Source organism: Microtus pennsylvanicus, chromosome 1 (assembly GCF_037038515.1).
Source record: "Microtus pennsylvanicus isolate mMicPen1 chromosome 1, mMicPen1.hap1, whole genome shotgun sequence".
Classification (NCBI taxonomy): domain Eukaryota; kingdom Metazoa; phylum Chordata; class Mammalia; order Rodentia; family Cricetidae; genus Microtus; species Microtus pennsylvanicus.
The window spans coordinates 98907555-98926479 of NC_134579.1; the positions used below are offsets into that span (position 1 = coordinate 98907555).

The 18925-nt window shown below is 39.3% G+C and overlaps 1 protein-coding gene and 1 pseudogene across 1 annotated transcript in view; one reads left to right on the forward strand and one right to left on the reverse strand.

Moving 5' to 3' along the window:
• Window positions 1-4468: 4468 nt before the first annotated feature.
• LOC142850037 (tripartite motif-containing protein 43 pseudogene) lies at window positions 4469-5320 on the forward strand (annotated as a pseudogene).
• A 2628-nt stretch (window positions 5321-7948) lies between these two features.
• The window catches only part of LOC142851646 (cytochrome P450 3A6-like), a 38814-nt gene continuing 27837 nt past the window's right edge, over window positions 7949-18925 (reverse strand). The window contains exons 10-13 of the mRNA XM_075975532.1: window positions 18012-18172; window positions 15396-15622; window positions 13558-13720; window positions 7949-8437 (exon numbers count right to left, since the gene is read on the reverse strand). Of these exons, the coding sequence (XP_075831647.1) occupies window positions 8342-8437; window positions 13558-13720; window positions 15396-15622; window positions 18012-18172 (647 nt within the window). The 3' untranslated portion in view covers window positions 7949-8341. The remainder of the gene's footprint in view (window positions 8438-13557; window positions 13721-15395; window positions 15623-18011; window positions 18173-18925) is intronic.

Consider the following 18925-nt stretch of genomic DNA (forward strand, 5'->3'; position numbering starts at 1 on the left):
CCATTTTATCACTAATGGACACCTCTGTGTGTTTCATTGGGACTAATGGCTGAGGGATCAGGCAGGACAGAAACCCGATTAACAGGATGAAACCAATGTGGACAGCTAAATCCACTTAAAACCTGAGAGAGCTTGGGAAGTAATTGTGGAAACAAAAAGAACATAGTTAAGCATGGCTTCTTGGTAGCATTTTCTCATGTGGGCTCTGTTTCCTGGAGTCAGGTGTACCTCATTTAAGAGAGGTTTCCTGACTCGGTTTTAGAAGCAAAACCTTGTAGCTATTTTAAGAGGCCCTACCACCAAGCACTTAAATGGTGTTAATGAGTAGCAAATAGCATGCAACATGGTGGTGGCAGGGACCTTGAAACTCCATAGATTGTATTGAGAAACATGTCTCCAGCCAAGGCTTTAATTTTAGCCATATTTCTTAGCAAAATAAAGACTCATGTGGTTAGCAAAAGAGAGATATACAGTAAAGATATATTCAGATGAAGAAAACCTGTAAATAGTTTACAGTGTGATAAAAAAATATGTTTAGGCTTGGGAGAAAAAAAGGAAAAAAATAAAGTCCTTAAAATAAAAATAGAGAAAGAGAGTAGTTGGGAACGGTGTCGCACACTCAAGTCCCAACAATAGAGAGGCAGAGGCAGGGGATCTCTGTGAATTTAAGGTTTGTAACACACACCTTTAATCCCAGCACCTGGGAGGCAGAGACAGGCAGAACTCTGTGAGTTCAAGGTGTGGTGGCTCAAACTAATCCCAACAGCTGGGAGGCAGATGAGGGGGATGTCTATGTGAGTTCAAGGTCAGGTGGCACACACTTTTAATCCCCACACTTGGGAGGCAGAGGCAAGCAGATCTCCTATAGTTCAAGGTAGAAGGCACACACCTTTAATCCCAACACTTGAGAAGAGGAGACAAGAAGATCTAATAAACTACAAACAATAAAAATGAAAGAAACTAAAAGAAACCATGGGATTATGTAGGACGATGGTCTTTACCTTCTCAATTATATTTTAGTAAAATGCTGGTTGGCCAGTAGCCAGGGAGGAAGAAGAGCTAGGTAGACCAAAATAGGAGAATTCTGGGAGGAGGAAAAGGTCAATCAAGGGTTACCATTCAGACACAGTGCAAACAAGATGTGACTGCCTTGCCGAAAAAGCTACCCAGTCATGTGTCTAACACAGACAAGAATGATGGGCTAATATAAGGTATAAGAGTTAAACAGAGAGAAACTCAAAGCCATCCCGCTTAACTCAGGAACACGACAAGGCTGTCCACTTTCGCCATACCTCTTCAATATAGTGCTGGAAGTTCTAGCAATAGCAATGAGACAACATAATGGGATCAAGGGGATTCGAATTGGAAATGAAGAAGTTAAACTTTCGTTATTTGCAGATGATATGATAGTGTACATAAGCGACGCCCAAAACTCCATCAAAGAACTTTTACAGCTGATAAACAGCTTTAGTAATGTGGTAGGATACAAGATCAACTGCAAAAAATCAGTCGCCCTCTTATACACAAAGGATATGGAAGCAGAGAGGGAAATCAGAGAAGCTTCTCCATTCACGATAGCCACAAACAGCATAAAATATCTTGGGGTAAATCTAACCAAGGAAGTGAAAGATCTATTTGACAAGAACTTTAAGGCATTGAAGTAAGAAATTGAAGAGGATACCAAAAGATGGATGGACATCCCTTGCTCTTGGATTGGGAGGATCAACATAGTAAAAATGGCAATTCTACCAAAGGCAATTTATAGATTCAATGCAATCCCCATCAAGATCCCATCAAAATTCTTCACAGATCTGGAGAGGACAATAATCAACTTTATATGGAAAAACAAAAAACCCAGGATACCCAAAAAAATCCTATACAATAAAGGATCTTCTGGAGGCATTACCATCCCTGACTTCAAACTCTACTACAGATCTACAGTAATGAAAACAGGGTGGTACTGGCATAAAAACAGAGAAGTCGACCAATGGAATCATATAGAAGACCCGGATTTTATCCCACAAACCTATGAACACCTCATTTTTGATAAAGGAGCTAAAAGTATACAATGGAAGAAAGAAAGCATCTTCAACAAATGGTGCTGGCACAACTGGATGTCAGCCTGGATAAGAATGAAAATAGACCCATATCTATCACCGTGCACAAAACTCAAGTCCAAATGGATTAAAGACCTCAATATCAGCCCAAACACACTGACCCTGATAGAAGAGAAAGTGGGAAGTACCCAACAACAGATGGGCACAGGAGATCGCTTCTTAGGTATAACCCCAGAAGCACAGACATTAAGGGCAACAGTGAATAAATGGGACCTACTTAAACTGAGAAGCTTCTGTAAAGCAAAGGACACTGTCACTAAGACACAAAGGCAACCTACTGACTGGGAGAAGATCTTCACCAACCCCGCAACAGACAAAGGTCTGATCTCCAAAATATATAGAGAACTCAAGAAACTAGACTTTAAAATGCTAATTAACCCAATTAAAAAATGGGGCACTGAACTGAACAGAGAATTCTCAACAGAAGAAGTTCAAATGGCCAAAAGACACTTAAGGTCGTGCTCAACTTCCTTAGCAATCAGGGAAATGCAAATCAAAACAACTTTGAGATATCATCTTTCACCTGTCAGAATGGCTAAAGTCAAAAACACCAAGGATAGCCTTTGCTGGAGAGGCTGTGGAGGAAGGGGTACCCTCATCCATTGCTGGTGGGAATGCAATCTTGTGCAACCACTGTGGAAGTCAGTGTTTCGGTTTCTCAGGAAATTCGGGATCAACCTACCCCTGGACCCAGCAATACCACTCTTGGGAATTTACCCAAGAGATGCTCTATCACATGACAAAAGCATTTGTTCAACTATGTTCATAGCAGTATTATTTGTAATAGCCAGAACCTGGAAACAACCTAGATGCCCTTCAATGGAAGAATGGATGAAGAAAGTATGGAATATATACACACTAGAGTACTACGCTGTGGTAAAAAACAATGACTTCTCGAATTTTGCATGCAAATGGATGGAAATAGAAAACACTATCCTGAGTGAGGTATCCCAGACCCAAAAAGATGAACATGGGATGTACTCACTCATAATTGGTTTCTAGCCATAAATAGGGGTCACAGAGTCTACAATAGGTGAACCTAAAGAAGCTAATAAAGAAGGTGAACCCAAGGAAAAACATATAGTTATCCTCTTGGATAACGGAAGTAGACAAAATTGCCGGGGAGGAAATTGGGATCTTGGGGGTGGGGTGGGATGGGGGTAAGGGGAGATGGGGAGAGAAAAGGTAGAAGGGAAGGAGGGGGGACTTGGGGAAACAGGAGGATCGGGATAAAGGAAGGTTGGATAGGGGAGCACGGAACCACAATTCTTAGTTAAGGGAGCCACTTTAGGGTGGGCAGGAGACTTGACCCTAGAGGGGCTCCCAGGTGCCCAAGCTGAGGTCCCCAGTTAGTTCCTTGGACAGCTGAGGATAGGGAACCTGAAATGACCCTATCCTTGAGCAATACTAACGAATATCTTGCATATCATCCTAGAACCTTCATCTGGTGATGGATGGAGATAGAGACAGAGACCCACACTGGAGCACTGGACTGAGCTCCCAAGGTCCCCATGAGGAGCAGAAGGAGGGAGAACATGAGCAAAGAAGTCGGGACCACAAGGCGTGCACCCACCCACTGAGACAGTGGAGCTGATCTACTGGGAGCTCACCAAGGCCAGCTGGACTATGACTGATAAAGCATGGGTTAAAACTGGACTCTCTGAACATGGCGAACAATGAGGGCTGATGAGACGCCAAGGACAATGGCACAGGGTTTTAATCCTACTTAATGTGCTGGCTTGGTGGGAGCCTAGCCAGTTTGGATGTTCACCTTCCTAGATATGGATGGAGGGGGAGTATCTAGGACTTACCACAGGGCAGGGAACCCTGACTGGTCTTTGGACTGGAGAGGGAGGGGGAGAGGAGTGGGGGGAAGGGGAGAGGGGTGGGAGGAGGGGGAGAAGAGTGGGAGGAGGGGGAGGGAAATGGGAGGCTGGGAGAAGGTGGAAATTTGGTTTTTTTTTTATTCTCCTTTTATCAATAAAAAAAGTAAAAAAAAAAAAAAGAGTTAATAAGAAGCCTATGCTACCAGGCCAACCAGTTTAATATATGTAGACCTCTGTGTATGTGTATTTCTTTGGGACTTAAGGACTGTGGCAATGGGCAGGGCAGAATCCTCAGTCAACAATGGGAGGAAGTAGGCGTGGTCTCTAGAGATTATATAAGGACACTCCTGGGCCAAGCTAGGCCCATTTTTCACCAGAGCAGGCAGAGTGTGTTTCCACGCATTCTGGCTCCGGAGACTGCTAGATTTATCACCTCCGAACATTGAGGTTTGGACCCCAGAGCAGAGCTAATACTGTTGTGTCTCCAGTAAACACTGCTGAGGCCAGAGACAATTCCTTGGAGAAATGGAGTCAGGCCTCTCACAGGCCTTCCAGGAAGAACTCAACTGCTTCATCTGCATGAGCTACCTTAGAGACCCAGTCACCATAAGCTGTGGCCACAGCTTCTGTCGAGCCTGCCTCCACCTTTCCTGGGAAGACAGCCTGCTCTCTGTCCAATGCCCTACGTGTAGGGAACCATGCCAGCAGAAGGACTTCAGAACCAGCATTGTTCTGAAGAAGCTGGTGTCCATCGCCAAACAAGCCAGCCTCATGAATTACCTGAGCGCTGAGGAGAATAAGTGTGTGACCCACAAGGAGACCAAGGGGATCTTCTGTATGGAGACCAGGATCTACCTCTGTCATCTCTGCTCTGACTCCCATGAGCACAGAGGTCACAGACACTGTCCCATAGAAGCAGCTGCTGAGGGTCAAATGGAGAGACTTCTGAAGCAAATGGAATCAATATGGAATAAGATCCATCAAAATGAAGAGAATCTAGAGGCAGAGAAAAGAATGATAATTCTGTGGAAGAACTGCTTGATTCTAAGAGAACTAAAGATAAGGGCAGAGTACAGGACATGTTATCCAGACCTCTCTGAGCAGGAAGAAGAGGCTATTGAGTGTATGAAAGAGGAAGGCAATTATTATTTAGAGAAACTCATGGAAAGTGAAGCCATGATAGTTCAAAAGGGCAAACAACTAAGAGATATATATCAGGAGCTGATGGCAATGTCCCAGGAGCCATATGTGGTACTGCTCCAGGATTTTGATGACATATTCAGAAGGAGTGAGTCAATTCACTTGATCAAGCCCCTGGCCATGAAACCAGAACTCTATGTCCTAGCCCTCAGTGGACTGGATGAAAGCTTCGACTAGTTTGAAGGAGAGTGTCTTCATTGATGAAATGACCACAGTGCATATATTCTTTGAAAATCTAACCATACTCCACTATAAGATGAACCTATTTAATGCCATGAGAAGCATCAGGTTTAGACCTCGGCAACAGGATACACCTGTGAATCCTGCTGGAATGTATCTGGCCTCCTAGGGATGACAGAACTTCATCTCAGGGAAATATTACCGGGAATTGGATTTGGAGGACTCTTGGAACTGAACTGTAGGGTCTGTATATTATCTGGGTTATGGAATACAGTGCAAGCATTTGAAACTGAGGGTGCATTCCTTCTTTCCTGTGTGAATGAGGGTAATCAAAAAATCATCTGGTCAATTGTGAATATTTGAAATGTTCCTATGAATGTACATATATTAATAAATTTGTCTAAGTAAAAGAAATATAGGTTAATAAATAATCACCTAAATACTCAAACTTGTAGTCATGGTAAGATAAAAACCTTCCTTTTTATTTAGACAGAAAAAAGGAGGTGATGTGAAATTCCCCCCTGTATGCTGTGAATGTTTTATTTTCATTGGTTATAAAAAAAGCTACTTTTGCCAATGGCTTAAGAGAGTAGAGCTGAGTGGAAGATCCAGACTGAGATGTAAGGAGAAGGAGAAAGTAGGCAGAGTCTGGAAGAAGTCATGTAGCCACCGCAGGAGACAGATGCCAGACACTGGACAGAACATTACTGGAAGGCCACAACCACATGCAATGCACAGATTAATAGAAATGGGTTGATTTATGATCTAAGAGTTAGCCAATAATAAGCTTGAGCTAATAATAGGCCAATCAGTGTTGTAATAATACAGTTTCTGTGTGATTATTTTGGTTCTAGGTGGCTGGAAAACAAAAAGCAGCCTTCACCTACAATCTTATATTTAAAAATCAAGTCAATCAAAGTATATACAAATATATTACAAGGATGTATGATGCTTTAGATTAACTTTGCACGCTATAAATTAGTGTCACGTTTTGAAATTTAACCAATTTTTATATTTTAATTAATATCTCTGCATTTCATATGATACAGTTTAATCACATTCATCTGACTCCCCTGTCCTGAATAACCAACATATCTGTCACAAATCCCTATGCCCACCAACGTTAGTGTCCTCTATTTTATTAACCTACTGAGTCCAGTAGTAGAGCCATCTACTGAAGTACAGTTAGTCCACCAGGCAGCATTACCCTTAAAGAAAGTGGGTTCTCCTTATCCCCAAAGCTACCTGCTGTCTATAGCTCTACTGGGTGCTTGTGAATCCCATCACCTTTTGTGCTAGAATATTTACTGGCTTGAACTTGTTTAGATCCTATGCAAGCAACTACAGTTGTGGACAATTCAACAACGCAGCCACCCTCTCACATATGGAAGGCACTCTTGCACTCTAGCCCTTCCTGACCTTTGTCCTTTAGAATCTGATAGGTATGACATCTATTATAGTCCGTGAGTTTTAAGGATATGGCAGAGAAGGAGTTGCAGAAAGGAATAACTATGACTGATTATGCTTGGAAAAGCCTGATGGAAAGCTAGATTTTGATCATCTTCCATGTATATATGAAAATACGGACTACGTTGAGAATTATGCAACTTTCAGAAGCCAAAGGTGTCTAATAAATAGCCCATTAACAGATTAAGATATCTAAACTCAGATTGTTCATCAGAGTTGTCCTGAAGACCACATAAAAACAGGATACTGCAATTGTTCTTGGTTTCTAATCATACCATGAGAGTAAGATCTTATTGCAGAAGACATTAAACATACTGTTGGTCATAGGGACCAGACATCTCTGAGTTTTGCACAAATGGAAAAATCCTTTCCCCAAGCATGGCTTCCTATTCTCTGCCTGACCTTATTTGGAAGCTGTCCCTGAACTTAGATGCTTGACACATCTTAAGAGTGACCTTTAGCCAGGCTGTGTTGGTGCACACCTTTAATCTTAGCAGAAGCAGAGGCAGAGACAGATGGATCTCTGTGAATTCAAAGACAAGCTGGTCTACAAGAGCTAGTTCTGGGACAGTTTCCAAAACTACAGAGACACCCTGTCTCAAAAAAAGAGTGACCTTTAATACAGTTCCTTGCAAATTCTCTCCCCCTGCTGCCCATATCCTAAAATGTGTTGTGTTACAATCTGTATGATGGGACTTTACTGATAAATGTAAATAAATCTTCCTATGAGCACCTTCTAGAAGATTCCCTGGCTTTTGTCCCCATCCTATATAGTGCCATTACTCCCTGAGATAAAATTAAGTTGTCTCACCGACACTGACTCAGGAATTTTTTTCTCTCATACTCACAGCTGTAAAAGCCCTGTTATGTACTTCTGATCCCTTTGGCCTCGTTGCCTGGTGGCCAGTGTGCCATGAGAAAAATGGAGACCTCACAGTTGGAGCCGCTGAATGGGAATTTATAGAATGCACAGTTTGTGAGCAGCTCACCCCCCCCCCACAGAGGGTAGTGGCATTTTTGACTGATACCGTGGTTCCAGGATCAGACATCTCTCCTCATATGTTTGCTCTATTTTTCTTTGAGCCTTCTTTGAATCATCTTTGAATACACTATTATATGTCTCAGATCTAAACAAAAGACTTTATTTGTGAAGTGGATGTTGGTTAACACAGAAACTTAAAACTCATCAAAATGTAAGGAATAATTATCGGTGGAATACTCAACTATTAATGATAAATTAAGGATTTTATAAAGGAAAAAATATTAACAAAATTAATGAAAAAATTTTATCAGAGTTGAAATGAAACATATTGCACTATTTTGGGCATGGGAAAACTTTGATATGAAAGAACATATGGATTGCTAATTAATCATTTTCCGTTCATACACAAGAATCAAGACTCTATCATGTCAATGAAAAATAATTGAAGATTCTGTCATGAAGTGTGGTAGATTAGAGTTATATTCATCTAGGTTTTCTTCAGGAGTAAATTAAAATCCAGGTACTTAGAATGCACTCTCTGAAGAACATATCAGAACTTGAGATAAAAATCAACCTTCATTTATGTCTCCTTTTCTTGATATAATCTTCAAGACAATAGGTTTTTCCGGAGTTAGAATCAATGTCTTTCTTAATTTCAAGGGAACCTAAAATAGTTGAAAAAGTATATTAGTAAGTTAAATGAATCATCAAATTGCACAGAAGACTGATAGAACCAACATATTAATAACAATAGCTACTTATTCCTGTGTTATCACATGGCTATTACCCTAGCATTCAGGATTTAAAAGAGGGAGGCAGAATACAAAATGTAGGCTTGCTGAGATATATAGGATGTTCTGTACCACCGTGAACCTCATGACTGCTTCCTAGAAAGAAAGAAATCTATCGTTATAAGTGAATAAATGACTTTTTATCAATGTGGTGGTTTGATAAAACATGGCCACCAAAGGCGGTGGTACTATTAGGAGGTGTGGACTAGTTCAAGAATGTGTGGTCTTGCAGGGAGTATGTCACCGTAGAGGTGGGCTTTGAGGTATCATATATTTAAGTCGTGTCTAGTGTCTCAAGCCACTTCCTCTTGCCTTTGGATTAAGATGTAGACTTCCCTGGCACCACATCTGCCTTTACACCACCATACTACCAGCTGCATTGCTCCCTAGAGTAAATCTCTGAAATTATAAAACACAACCTCAATAAAAATGTGTTGTTCTCTAGGAGTTGCCATGATCACGTTGTCTCTTCACAAAATAGAGACGCCTACTAAGACAAACACAAAGAATCTTGAATTACTTGTATGGAATATGGAAACATGCTTCAATCTATTCATACTTCAACATACAAACTGACCACCTATTCTGTAAAAGGCATGAAATAAAAATTTTATATGTCTTCCCTAGTGATCTAAATTTTAACTAAAATGTAGAAGTTTGAACCTTGTAAAGGACATTTGTGAACACATAGAAAACACATTTTAACAGGTTATATGAAGTTAAGTTTTATTCAGTAAACTGGAAAGACAACCACAAGTAGGTTTTGTACATGGCAAATGCTATTGTCTGACCCTGATTTCTAAACAATTTCTTTTTTTTTATTCTGATCAAACTGCCAACTTTATTTTTTTCAGGAGCATTATATACCTAAAAAGTGGGGCAGGGGAGGGATGGGTAGGGTGCTGGAGTCATGTCTGGAGACTCCCTAACTGATAGGAAGAGGTAAGGAAATGCTGAGGGTCTGTAAATGTTTACAGGGGAAAATGCTAATCACTTTCTGAGGCCTGGCCCCTAGCATTCTCAACTCACAGTGGGAGATAAGGGTCCAGAACTTGCCCAACAGAGGGGAATAGCATACAGAACCTGTGAGCTGAGAGGACTATAACCAAATACAGGTCTTTGCTTCTGGCAAGAAAGCTCTTGCTGTTTTCGATGATTCACATCAGAATCATGGTGTTTGCTGTGGTGGGTAGTCTCCCTGCTGGTCTCTTGACTTCTGGTTTACAAGCTCCCTCAGGAGCCCTGTTATGCCTTTCATCCATATCTGTGTCTCTTCACCTTCCCATCTGTCTGTGGTGTTCAGAGTCACAGCTATCCATCTACAGCTCTCATTTTTCCTCAAAATCTGAGCTCAAGGGTGATGTACGATTAATAAAAACTCAGGATCAGAAATTGGGGTTCAGCCTAAAAGTACAATTTCTAAAGAAATTTCTAAACCTTCCAAACTGATACTTGTGGGTTAATGATAATGGAAGAACTTTGGGAATATTTAAGGTGTGAGTTCTCTGTATCTCTATAATTCAAGGATGGTGCTTAAAAGGGAATTTTCACTCATTTTACTAATTTTTAAAATGATATTGCTGTCAGTTTGTGGCAGAGATGGCCATCCAATAGAATAAGAATCCCATATGAGAATAAAAATGTACAAACAGGTTGTCTCTTAGTTTAAGAAAGTCATTTTGTAGGTAGCTAGAGCCATCTTGTAGGTTCCTAGATGCCTAAAACTTGCCTATGATCATAATAAAATCATTCATCTGTATTGTGTTTGTGTATAGAACAGAAAGACAGCTACCCTTATGTCACCAAAGGGAAAATGACCATATTATATTCCTTTTCTAAGATGATTATCTACTGACTTTTGAGTGTCATTGTGATGGGGGAGAGTCTTGTTTTGTGTAAATTTCATTGGTTAAATAAAGACACTGCCTTGGCCCTTTAATAGGACAGAAAATTAGGTAGGCAGAGTAGACAGAGAGAATGCTCGGAGAAAGAAGTCGAGTCAGGCAGTCACCATGATTCTCCTCTCCGATACAGACGCAGGCTAAGACATGCTGAATCTTTCATGGTAAGCTACCACCTTGTGGTGGTACAAAGATTATTAGATATGGGTTAATCAAGATGAGAGAGCTAGCCAGAAGAGGCTAGAGCTAATGGGCCAAGCAGTGTTTAAAAGAATACAGTTTCCATGTAATTATTTCTGGTATAAAGCTAACCGGGTGGCGGGACGCAACCCCGCTGCTCCTTCAACATCATTTAATACAAAAATCATAATGTTAAACATCTTGGGCATTGCTTCTTTAAGTTAATGACAACACATTCTTAAGCGCTTCAGAGGAAACATTTCAACCATATTTCTAAATGCAATACCTTACATTAAAGTACACAAAGAAAAGGTCTGAGGACTTTGAAAGAACCCCCATACTTGAAAGATCCCCATGCCCACATACTATTAAACTCTCTGAAAATTTAGCTGGACCCCCAGGCTCAGCCAATGCTAAAACTGGATATCTACGGGTTGCAGACTCACTGACTAGGCTAAGGAGAGAGAATACTCCACAACCCCCCCCCAAGGCATTCTATCTAAATTGTCAACTTTCTGCAGAGTGCTATATCTAGCTTTGTGGTTTTTCGGGACTAAGGAGAGAGAATACTCCCCCACCCCTAAAATATCCTATCTAAACTGTCAACTCACTGCAGGGTGTTTTATCTGGCTTTATGGTTATTCAGGGAAATTTGAGAATAGACATGGGGCCATTCCCAGGATGAGCTAAGCCCACCAATTTGAGAGCCAATGAAATGCTTGTGCTATACTACCCTCTTATGTAATCATTTTTCCATATAAATATGGCTGTTTGAATTTGCCCGGGGTGCTCATTTGACATAAGCTGCTGTTGTACCCACAGGTGCCTGTGTAATCAATAAAGACACCTCTTGCTGATTGTATCTGTTTTCCTGAATTATTGAGACTGGGGGATTTCTCCCAACACCCTTCAAAATGAGGGTTTTTTCAACTTGAATTATCAGGTGTATTTCCCATAAGAACATGTGTAAACTCAACTCATATTCGTGTGCTTGTATCCCTAGGCTGAGGACCTTTACTCTTTCATCACTGCTGTGAAATGCAGGCTGTTTTCTTTATGGCTGCAAACTCTCTTAAATCAGCAAGGTTCAAGGCCAGACCCCAAAATAAGAGTAATCATCTAACACAAAATAGACTTGATTGACTTAAATATTAAGGAGAAAAAATGGAGATAGAGCACAACATTGAGAGTGACGTGAGGTAAGGGTGGTCATGGGTTAAATTGTAATAAAAAAGTGAATGTTATCAAAATGAAATGTATGAATTCTTCAATAATTAATAAAACATTTAAAAGGATATATAAAGAAATGCATCTATTAAAATAATTTTGTAAATTTTTTATATTTAGAATAGTTTTAAGATGTTTCAATGTATTTATTGGTGGATTTTAATATACAAAAAGTCTTTAAGGAATCCTTTTAAGTTTTGAAAAGAAGAAAATTAGGTGATTTAGAAATAGAGGATACTCTAATGAATACAGAGAAAATAAAAATGGAAAGTACATGTGTTAGTTAATGGGTTATGGGGGTAGGGACAGTGGCAGCCTGAAGATAGCATATCTAAAAGACGGGAGTAAATTTCACAGAGAAAACCTACTGAAAGTTCTTGGATTGGAGGTAGCTTGGTTGATTTGAACTTGCAGGATAAGATATAATGACAAATGAAGAAGGAAAGAAACACATGGATATATAAGAACGTAGGTGGATGCCAATTGTCTAGACCAGAGTCCCTAAAATACGTGGAAGAGTGCATAAAATGGCTAAGCAAAGGAGTCTTTCATATTCATGAATAATGGTTTAATGCATGGATTTTTGTCTGTGTTTCTATATGGGAATTACTGTGGAACTTTGAAAGTCTCTGGATTGGTGAAGGATTTGGACAGACATTCTGATATGACACAAGGATAATAAAAAGACCATTATACCTCTTGGAAATAAATATATATGTTTCAGGTTATTTCTATTAATTTATTTGAAAATTAATAAATATTTAAACTTTAAAAATCTGTTCCATGGTTACGGGAGCCAGCGGGGTCAAGGATACTAGTGAACATATACCAGACTATCAACTAAACAGATATCATAGGGACTTAGAGACTGAGGCAGCAATCACAGAGCCTCCATGGGTCTGTACTAGGCCTGTTGCATACATGCTGTGATTGTTTACCTTGGGTTCCTGAGGAACTCCTAAAAGTGGGAGTAGGAACGGATTCTCTGACTCTTTCTCCTGCTTGTGGGGCAGATTTTGTGTCTCTGGGTTGTTCCACCCAGCCTTGCTATAAGAGTTTATGCCTAGTCTCATTGCATCTCATTATTCCTTGTTCAGTTGATATCCCTAGGAGGTTTGCTCTTTTCTGAAGGGAAATGGAAGATTAGTGGATCTTGGGGATAAGTGAAGTGAGGGGGACTTGGAGAAGGGGAATATTGAGAGAGGAGTCTATGGTGAGGATATATTTTATCAGAGGCAAATAAAAAAAAGTCTGTTCCATGTACGATATATACAAGTATAAAAAATCCAAAACAAAGTCTATTAATTATAGAATACTCATGTAATGGTAACAGAAAAATTACTTGGCTTCAATAATATTATACATAATCATATGAGGAATATCTTCATTTAATACTCATGATCTTTCATTTAAATTTAGATAAAGACTTATTGCTCCAGAACTCAATGGCTCAGGAGCCCACACATGGTTTTATACAGATCTCTCAATAAAGAAAACATTAGGTAAAAATAAAACAGTATAATCCATATATAAATATATACATATATTCAATATATCTTATACATATTCTGTGTACTTTTATACATTATATATAAATAAAGTGTGTATATTATATATATACAAATTTATGAAATGCTTATAAATTAAAAAATAAAAACATCCCAAAAAGAATATGTTCTGTCTCACCTCTGTTTCTTCACAAGGCAGCACGGAAAAGTTCTGCAGCATTTTGACAATAGCAAGCTTCATGTTAATGAGAGCAAACCTCATGCCAATGCAGTTTCTAGGCCCATATCCAAAAGGCAGGTATGTGTAAGGATTAATTCTATCTTTATTTTCCTTGCTGAACCTGGTATCACAATTGAACAAGAACATAAATAATGAAACACGAAATTCACAAGGGCAACATGTTTGCAGTTTTCAGTTTTCACTTACATCCCACTGCCAGCATGATACAGGGCACTTCAGGGTGTTCAGTATTGCAGTCATGGAGTGTTTAATTCATTATGAGATTTGTAAGTTAATATTCTTTCTATAAATTTACGGTAAAGGATCTCCTAACGTTAAGAAGATGATGTGTCATGAATACTCATTGGAATGAATTGTGTCTTTGAAATTTAAAATATTAAAGATGTTGTGTGTTATCAGTGTGCAAACATCACAAAGAACTTGTGGGGGAGAAGGAAGGAATTTCCCTGACACTTGAGTTGGGGATTTGCTCACTGTGGATGGAGGAGATACATGTTAGGAATGAATTGTTTCTATTCCAATCCCTACTCTCCTCACCATCCTCTCTTTTCTTCCTATAATTGTTTCATTCCAGTCATCCTAATCTCTTTCCTCTTCCTCATCCTCTTTCTCTCCAGCCCCCTTTTTCCTCACTACAGTCCTTTCACAAAATCTGTGACTCCCTCACCCACCTCCAAAAGTCATTCGGTGAAGTAGGTAGCAAGGACACAGCTGCTTCTCTACTCCGTTATCCCTGAATTTTGTGTCCATCCTTCCCATAGGAGAAATGCTGATTCTGGAAATGCTCTAGAAGACTTTTAACCATCTATTCTGTGAGAGTTATTAAGTATCAAGGAAGATTATGAAACAATTTCTAAGCTATTTTATAGAACAGCTTTGGGGTCAGGTGAAGGTTGTATTGGTTTGTGTGTACAAGTTGAGCTTGGTGGAAAACTCTTGGGGAAGAGTACATACACACACATGATAGACACTGGGGTTTCTGTAGACTTCTTCTATACTATGTTTGATTACAATCATAATATTTCTTTTCTTTTCTTTAGACAGCGTTTCTCTGAGTAGCCTAGGCACCTGTCCTGGAACTTGCTCTGAAGGCCTGGCTGGCCACAAAATCATAGAGATCTGCCTGCCTCTCCCTCCTGAGTGCTGGGATTAAAGGCATGTATTACCAATACCTGGACAGTAACAATATCTTTTTAACTTTTTCATTCCTCACTTCCTGGCCTAGTCACTGATGCTCCCTGAGTCTATATTATCTGAAAGTTGGAAAAACCATAGAAATGAATAATGAATGCTGTCTGATTCTATAGTCACTAAGAGAAAGTATGTATATGTGGTGGCTATATAGATGGGACATAGAATCAACCTGATCAGAAAACAGGAGCAAGTCAATTCTTCATGACTAATAAGCACTATACAGAGAACAACTGCCAACACCAGAGACACAAGGCTAAAAATACAATATCTTAGGCATCCAGAACTTCATGATAGAGGTGATTGTATGTATAAATTTTTGGTCTCCTAATTTAACTGCATCTATCTTTAACTATCATTTTCATATGAGGAGCATGATATGAATTAGACAGGTTCTTTATTGGAATATATATATATCCATACCGATACATATGAGCACTTAAATAATAATTTGAGAAAAAAAAAGAGGTTATGTACTTGAAGAAGTATGGAGAGAGGAATATAGGAGAGAATGAAACTGAGCATATTAACCTTCTTAGAGAAGTCTGGTTCTGTGTACATTCCCCCTTTCTGAGTCCTCATACCTTTCAGGACGGAACTGCTCAGGCTCTGGCCAGTATTTTGGATCTTGGTGTAGAGCATAAACAGGCATAATCACCACAGTCCCTTTGGGAATGAGTATACCGTTGATTTCAACATCTTTCTTATTGATTCGGTTAAACCTGTTACCAACAGGATATAATCTCATAGCTTCACTCACTACCATGTCAAGATATTCCATCTCTAGCAGAGCTTCATAAGTGGCAGGTGCCTAGGAAGATTAAAAACAAGATTTTGCTAATTTGATATTTGAAACTAACTTTCATGCCGAACTAATAGAGTACTTTTATGTTTGTAGGAACTGCTCATTCAACCATATTAGTGGCTGGATTTATCACTGATATGTTTACAATAGTCACGTGTGTTGACATGCTAAAGGGCCACTGAAATACATAAAGAAGTGAATACTGAAGAATATTCAGAGAAGCTTATACTTAGGTCCAAATCTTCAGTGTTCTTTTGTATGATTTTCCTTTTCAGTAATAATGAATGGCATATTATGTCAATCTCTTCAACATAAGTTGGTTATTGAGGGTGTGATAACTTATAAAGGAAGGAGGCCACAAGTTCAGACTGAGGAAATATAATGTAAAGAATTGTAATTTCCTTTTGAAAACTCCATATCAATCCTTTCAGATGATAATTCACAGTTTTTAAATCCTGTGTTTAAATTTAACTTTACTATAAATGAGTAATTTGAATGTTCTTCTTAATCAATGCCATAGTAAACAGGAATAATATATGAAATTACAGTGACTAGCATCAATAAGATATTTTTTCTTTGAAACTCATCATGGTTAAATGGATAAAAATGGAGACTAATTGAGCAAAAATTTCTATTCTACTGAAAAGTCCAAACAACTCTATGCTTAGTTCCTGATAGAGATCTTCCAATGGTGCTTAAAATGGTGTTGTAATAAATTTTAAACTTCCAATATCCCACAGCCTAGTCACCTGAGAAGGAGGTCTAGATTAAAGATTAGAAATTCCTAGATTAGATTTGTCAGTGTATATCTGGGAGAGTAGTCCTGATGGTTCATTGATGTAGCAGGGTCCCACCAATTGCAAGTGGTACTGTATCCTTATGGATAAACTTGGGTTGTAGGAGAACATCTAAATGATGGTCCATGAGTGGACCAGAGAGCAGCCAGCATCCTCCATAGTCCATGCTCTGCTTCATTGGCTGTGAGGGAGTATCTTGGTCAGAAGCAGTGCTGAGTGGAGTGGCAAGCAGCCCTGTCTATAAGCGACTGTCTTGAGTTCCCTTATTGAGTTTCCTCAGTGAGAGATTATCCTGTGAAAACATAAGCTGATGTAATTGTTTACTTCCCATAGTTGTTTTGGATCATTTTATTTGTTACAGTGATATAATGAAACAAAAACAGAGGATGAGGATCAAGCCTGAAGATGCTTTGAGTGCACCTCACTGACAACATAGTCGGTCCCAGAATATAGGTACCTTGTTGACTGAGGTTTCTGTCCTGCCCGGTTCCTGCAGTCATTAAGTCCCAAACAAATCATACAGAGGTCTTTATTAGTTATAAACTGATTAGCCCATTAGTTCAGGCTCCTTATTTACTAATTCTTATAACTTACATTAGCCATAATTCTTGTCTGTTAGCCACATGGCTTTGTATTTTTTTGGCAACACAGTCACATCTTGCTTCTTCTGTGGCTTGGTCATGACCTCAGACTGCAGGATCATCTTCCCATAATTCTCCTGTTCTTATTGCCCCACCTATACTTCCTGCCAGGCTACCGGCCAATCAGCATTTTATTAAACAGGTCAAGAAACAAATGTTTACAGGATAAATCTGTTGTCCCACAGTGGGTACCTCACACCTCATTGCATCCAATTTTGGGCAGAGATGAGAAAACAGCTTATATGATATGTAGCTGTAACTTTGTGAATACTGAAGCTACCATAATGTAGAGGTGAACAGTGTAGCTTGAAAGCCGCCATGATCTGCTTTGTTCAAACTGAATTATGTGAGCAATAATGAGAATAGCTGAATCAGTCTGCCCAGCAGAGACAACACAATGGTCCTTTAACAGCAGTCAGACCACAGCATTCCCACTAAAAATATTAGACGTGTCAGGTCACTTGTTTGAGGTTCTAGGGGAATGCCTCAGTGGTCAACAGCATTGTTGGTTCTTGCAGAGAATGTGGGCTCAGGTCACAGTACCCACATGGTGAGCATTTCCTAGAACTCTAGTTCCTGGGAATCTGATTCCCTCTTCTGGCTTACTCACATTTCAGACATGAACATGAAAAACAGATACAGGTATGTAGGCAGAACATCCGTTTAAGTTTAAATAAAATACTTGTCTGACACGTGCTTATCATTAAAAATCTGAAGAGATTTTATGCATGGTTTAGACTGTGTTATGTAGTTAGAAATAGTGGATGTCACAGGCTCTGTACAGATTTACAGAGATTAATTTTTCTGTACATATACTTTCCCTCTGTCGAATTTTCAGAAACTATTGCTGAAAGAATCAGTTCTTACTGTACTAACTATGATTCCAAATGCAAGTATAGAATTTTTTCATGTTGAGGTTTCACCTTTTCCCTCTATCCCCAGGCACTATCAACTCACCTTCTTGGGTAGGGCTAAATCAATCTCATGCTGGAGCTTCTTTTGGACATCAGGATGAGTTGCCAGCAAATACATAATAAAGGAAAGAGTATTGCTTGTAGTCTCATAGCCGGCAATAATAAATGTGATTGATTGGGTTATGATCTCCATATCAGAAAGAGCTAAAATAAAATTAGACATTGTGTGTCAATTACCAAGACTGATGCCTACATAGACACTTCACCTATTTTATTCTACCATATTTGGTACAGTAAGATACTCTGCACTTTATCTATAATGATGTTCTGCCTGCCAGATATGCAGAACAATGTTGATACAATACTTGTGGGAGTAAAAACTAATAACTCATTTGACTTAAGACCTACTTCATGAGATGGAACCAAGACTTGGCACTGTTCAATTGACCAACAACCTGGGACTAGATAGAGTGGGGATCAAGGGCAAAATCCAACATTACTGGTGTAATAGAAAAGAAATGAATTGACTCATTGATATTTCATTATTCTTGTAGATCAGTGCCTTGATCAGTCATCTTCAGAGAAGCCGCCTCCTGCAGCATGTAGGAACAAATGTAGAGAACCATAGCCAGATATTAGACAGAGAGTGACAGTCTTTGCAATATTCAGCTCTAAAGGGGATGTCTCCACTAAATACCTTTCTTCAAGACTCAGCAACTTCCATCAAAAAGAAGTCAAGAAAAGTATAAGAGCCAGGGGAGGTTGAAAAAACAAGAATACAAGGCCTTTGAAATCAACATGAACAAAGCTCATAGAACTCACAAAGACTGAGGCAGCATGGATAGGGCCTCCATGGGCCTCCACTAGTTCTTCTCTTCATATATTATGGTTCCCAGTTTTGTATTTTTGTGGGATTTGTGAGTGTGCAAAAGAGTGGTTTCTGACTCTTGTGTATTT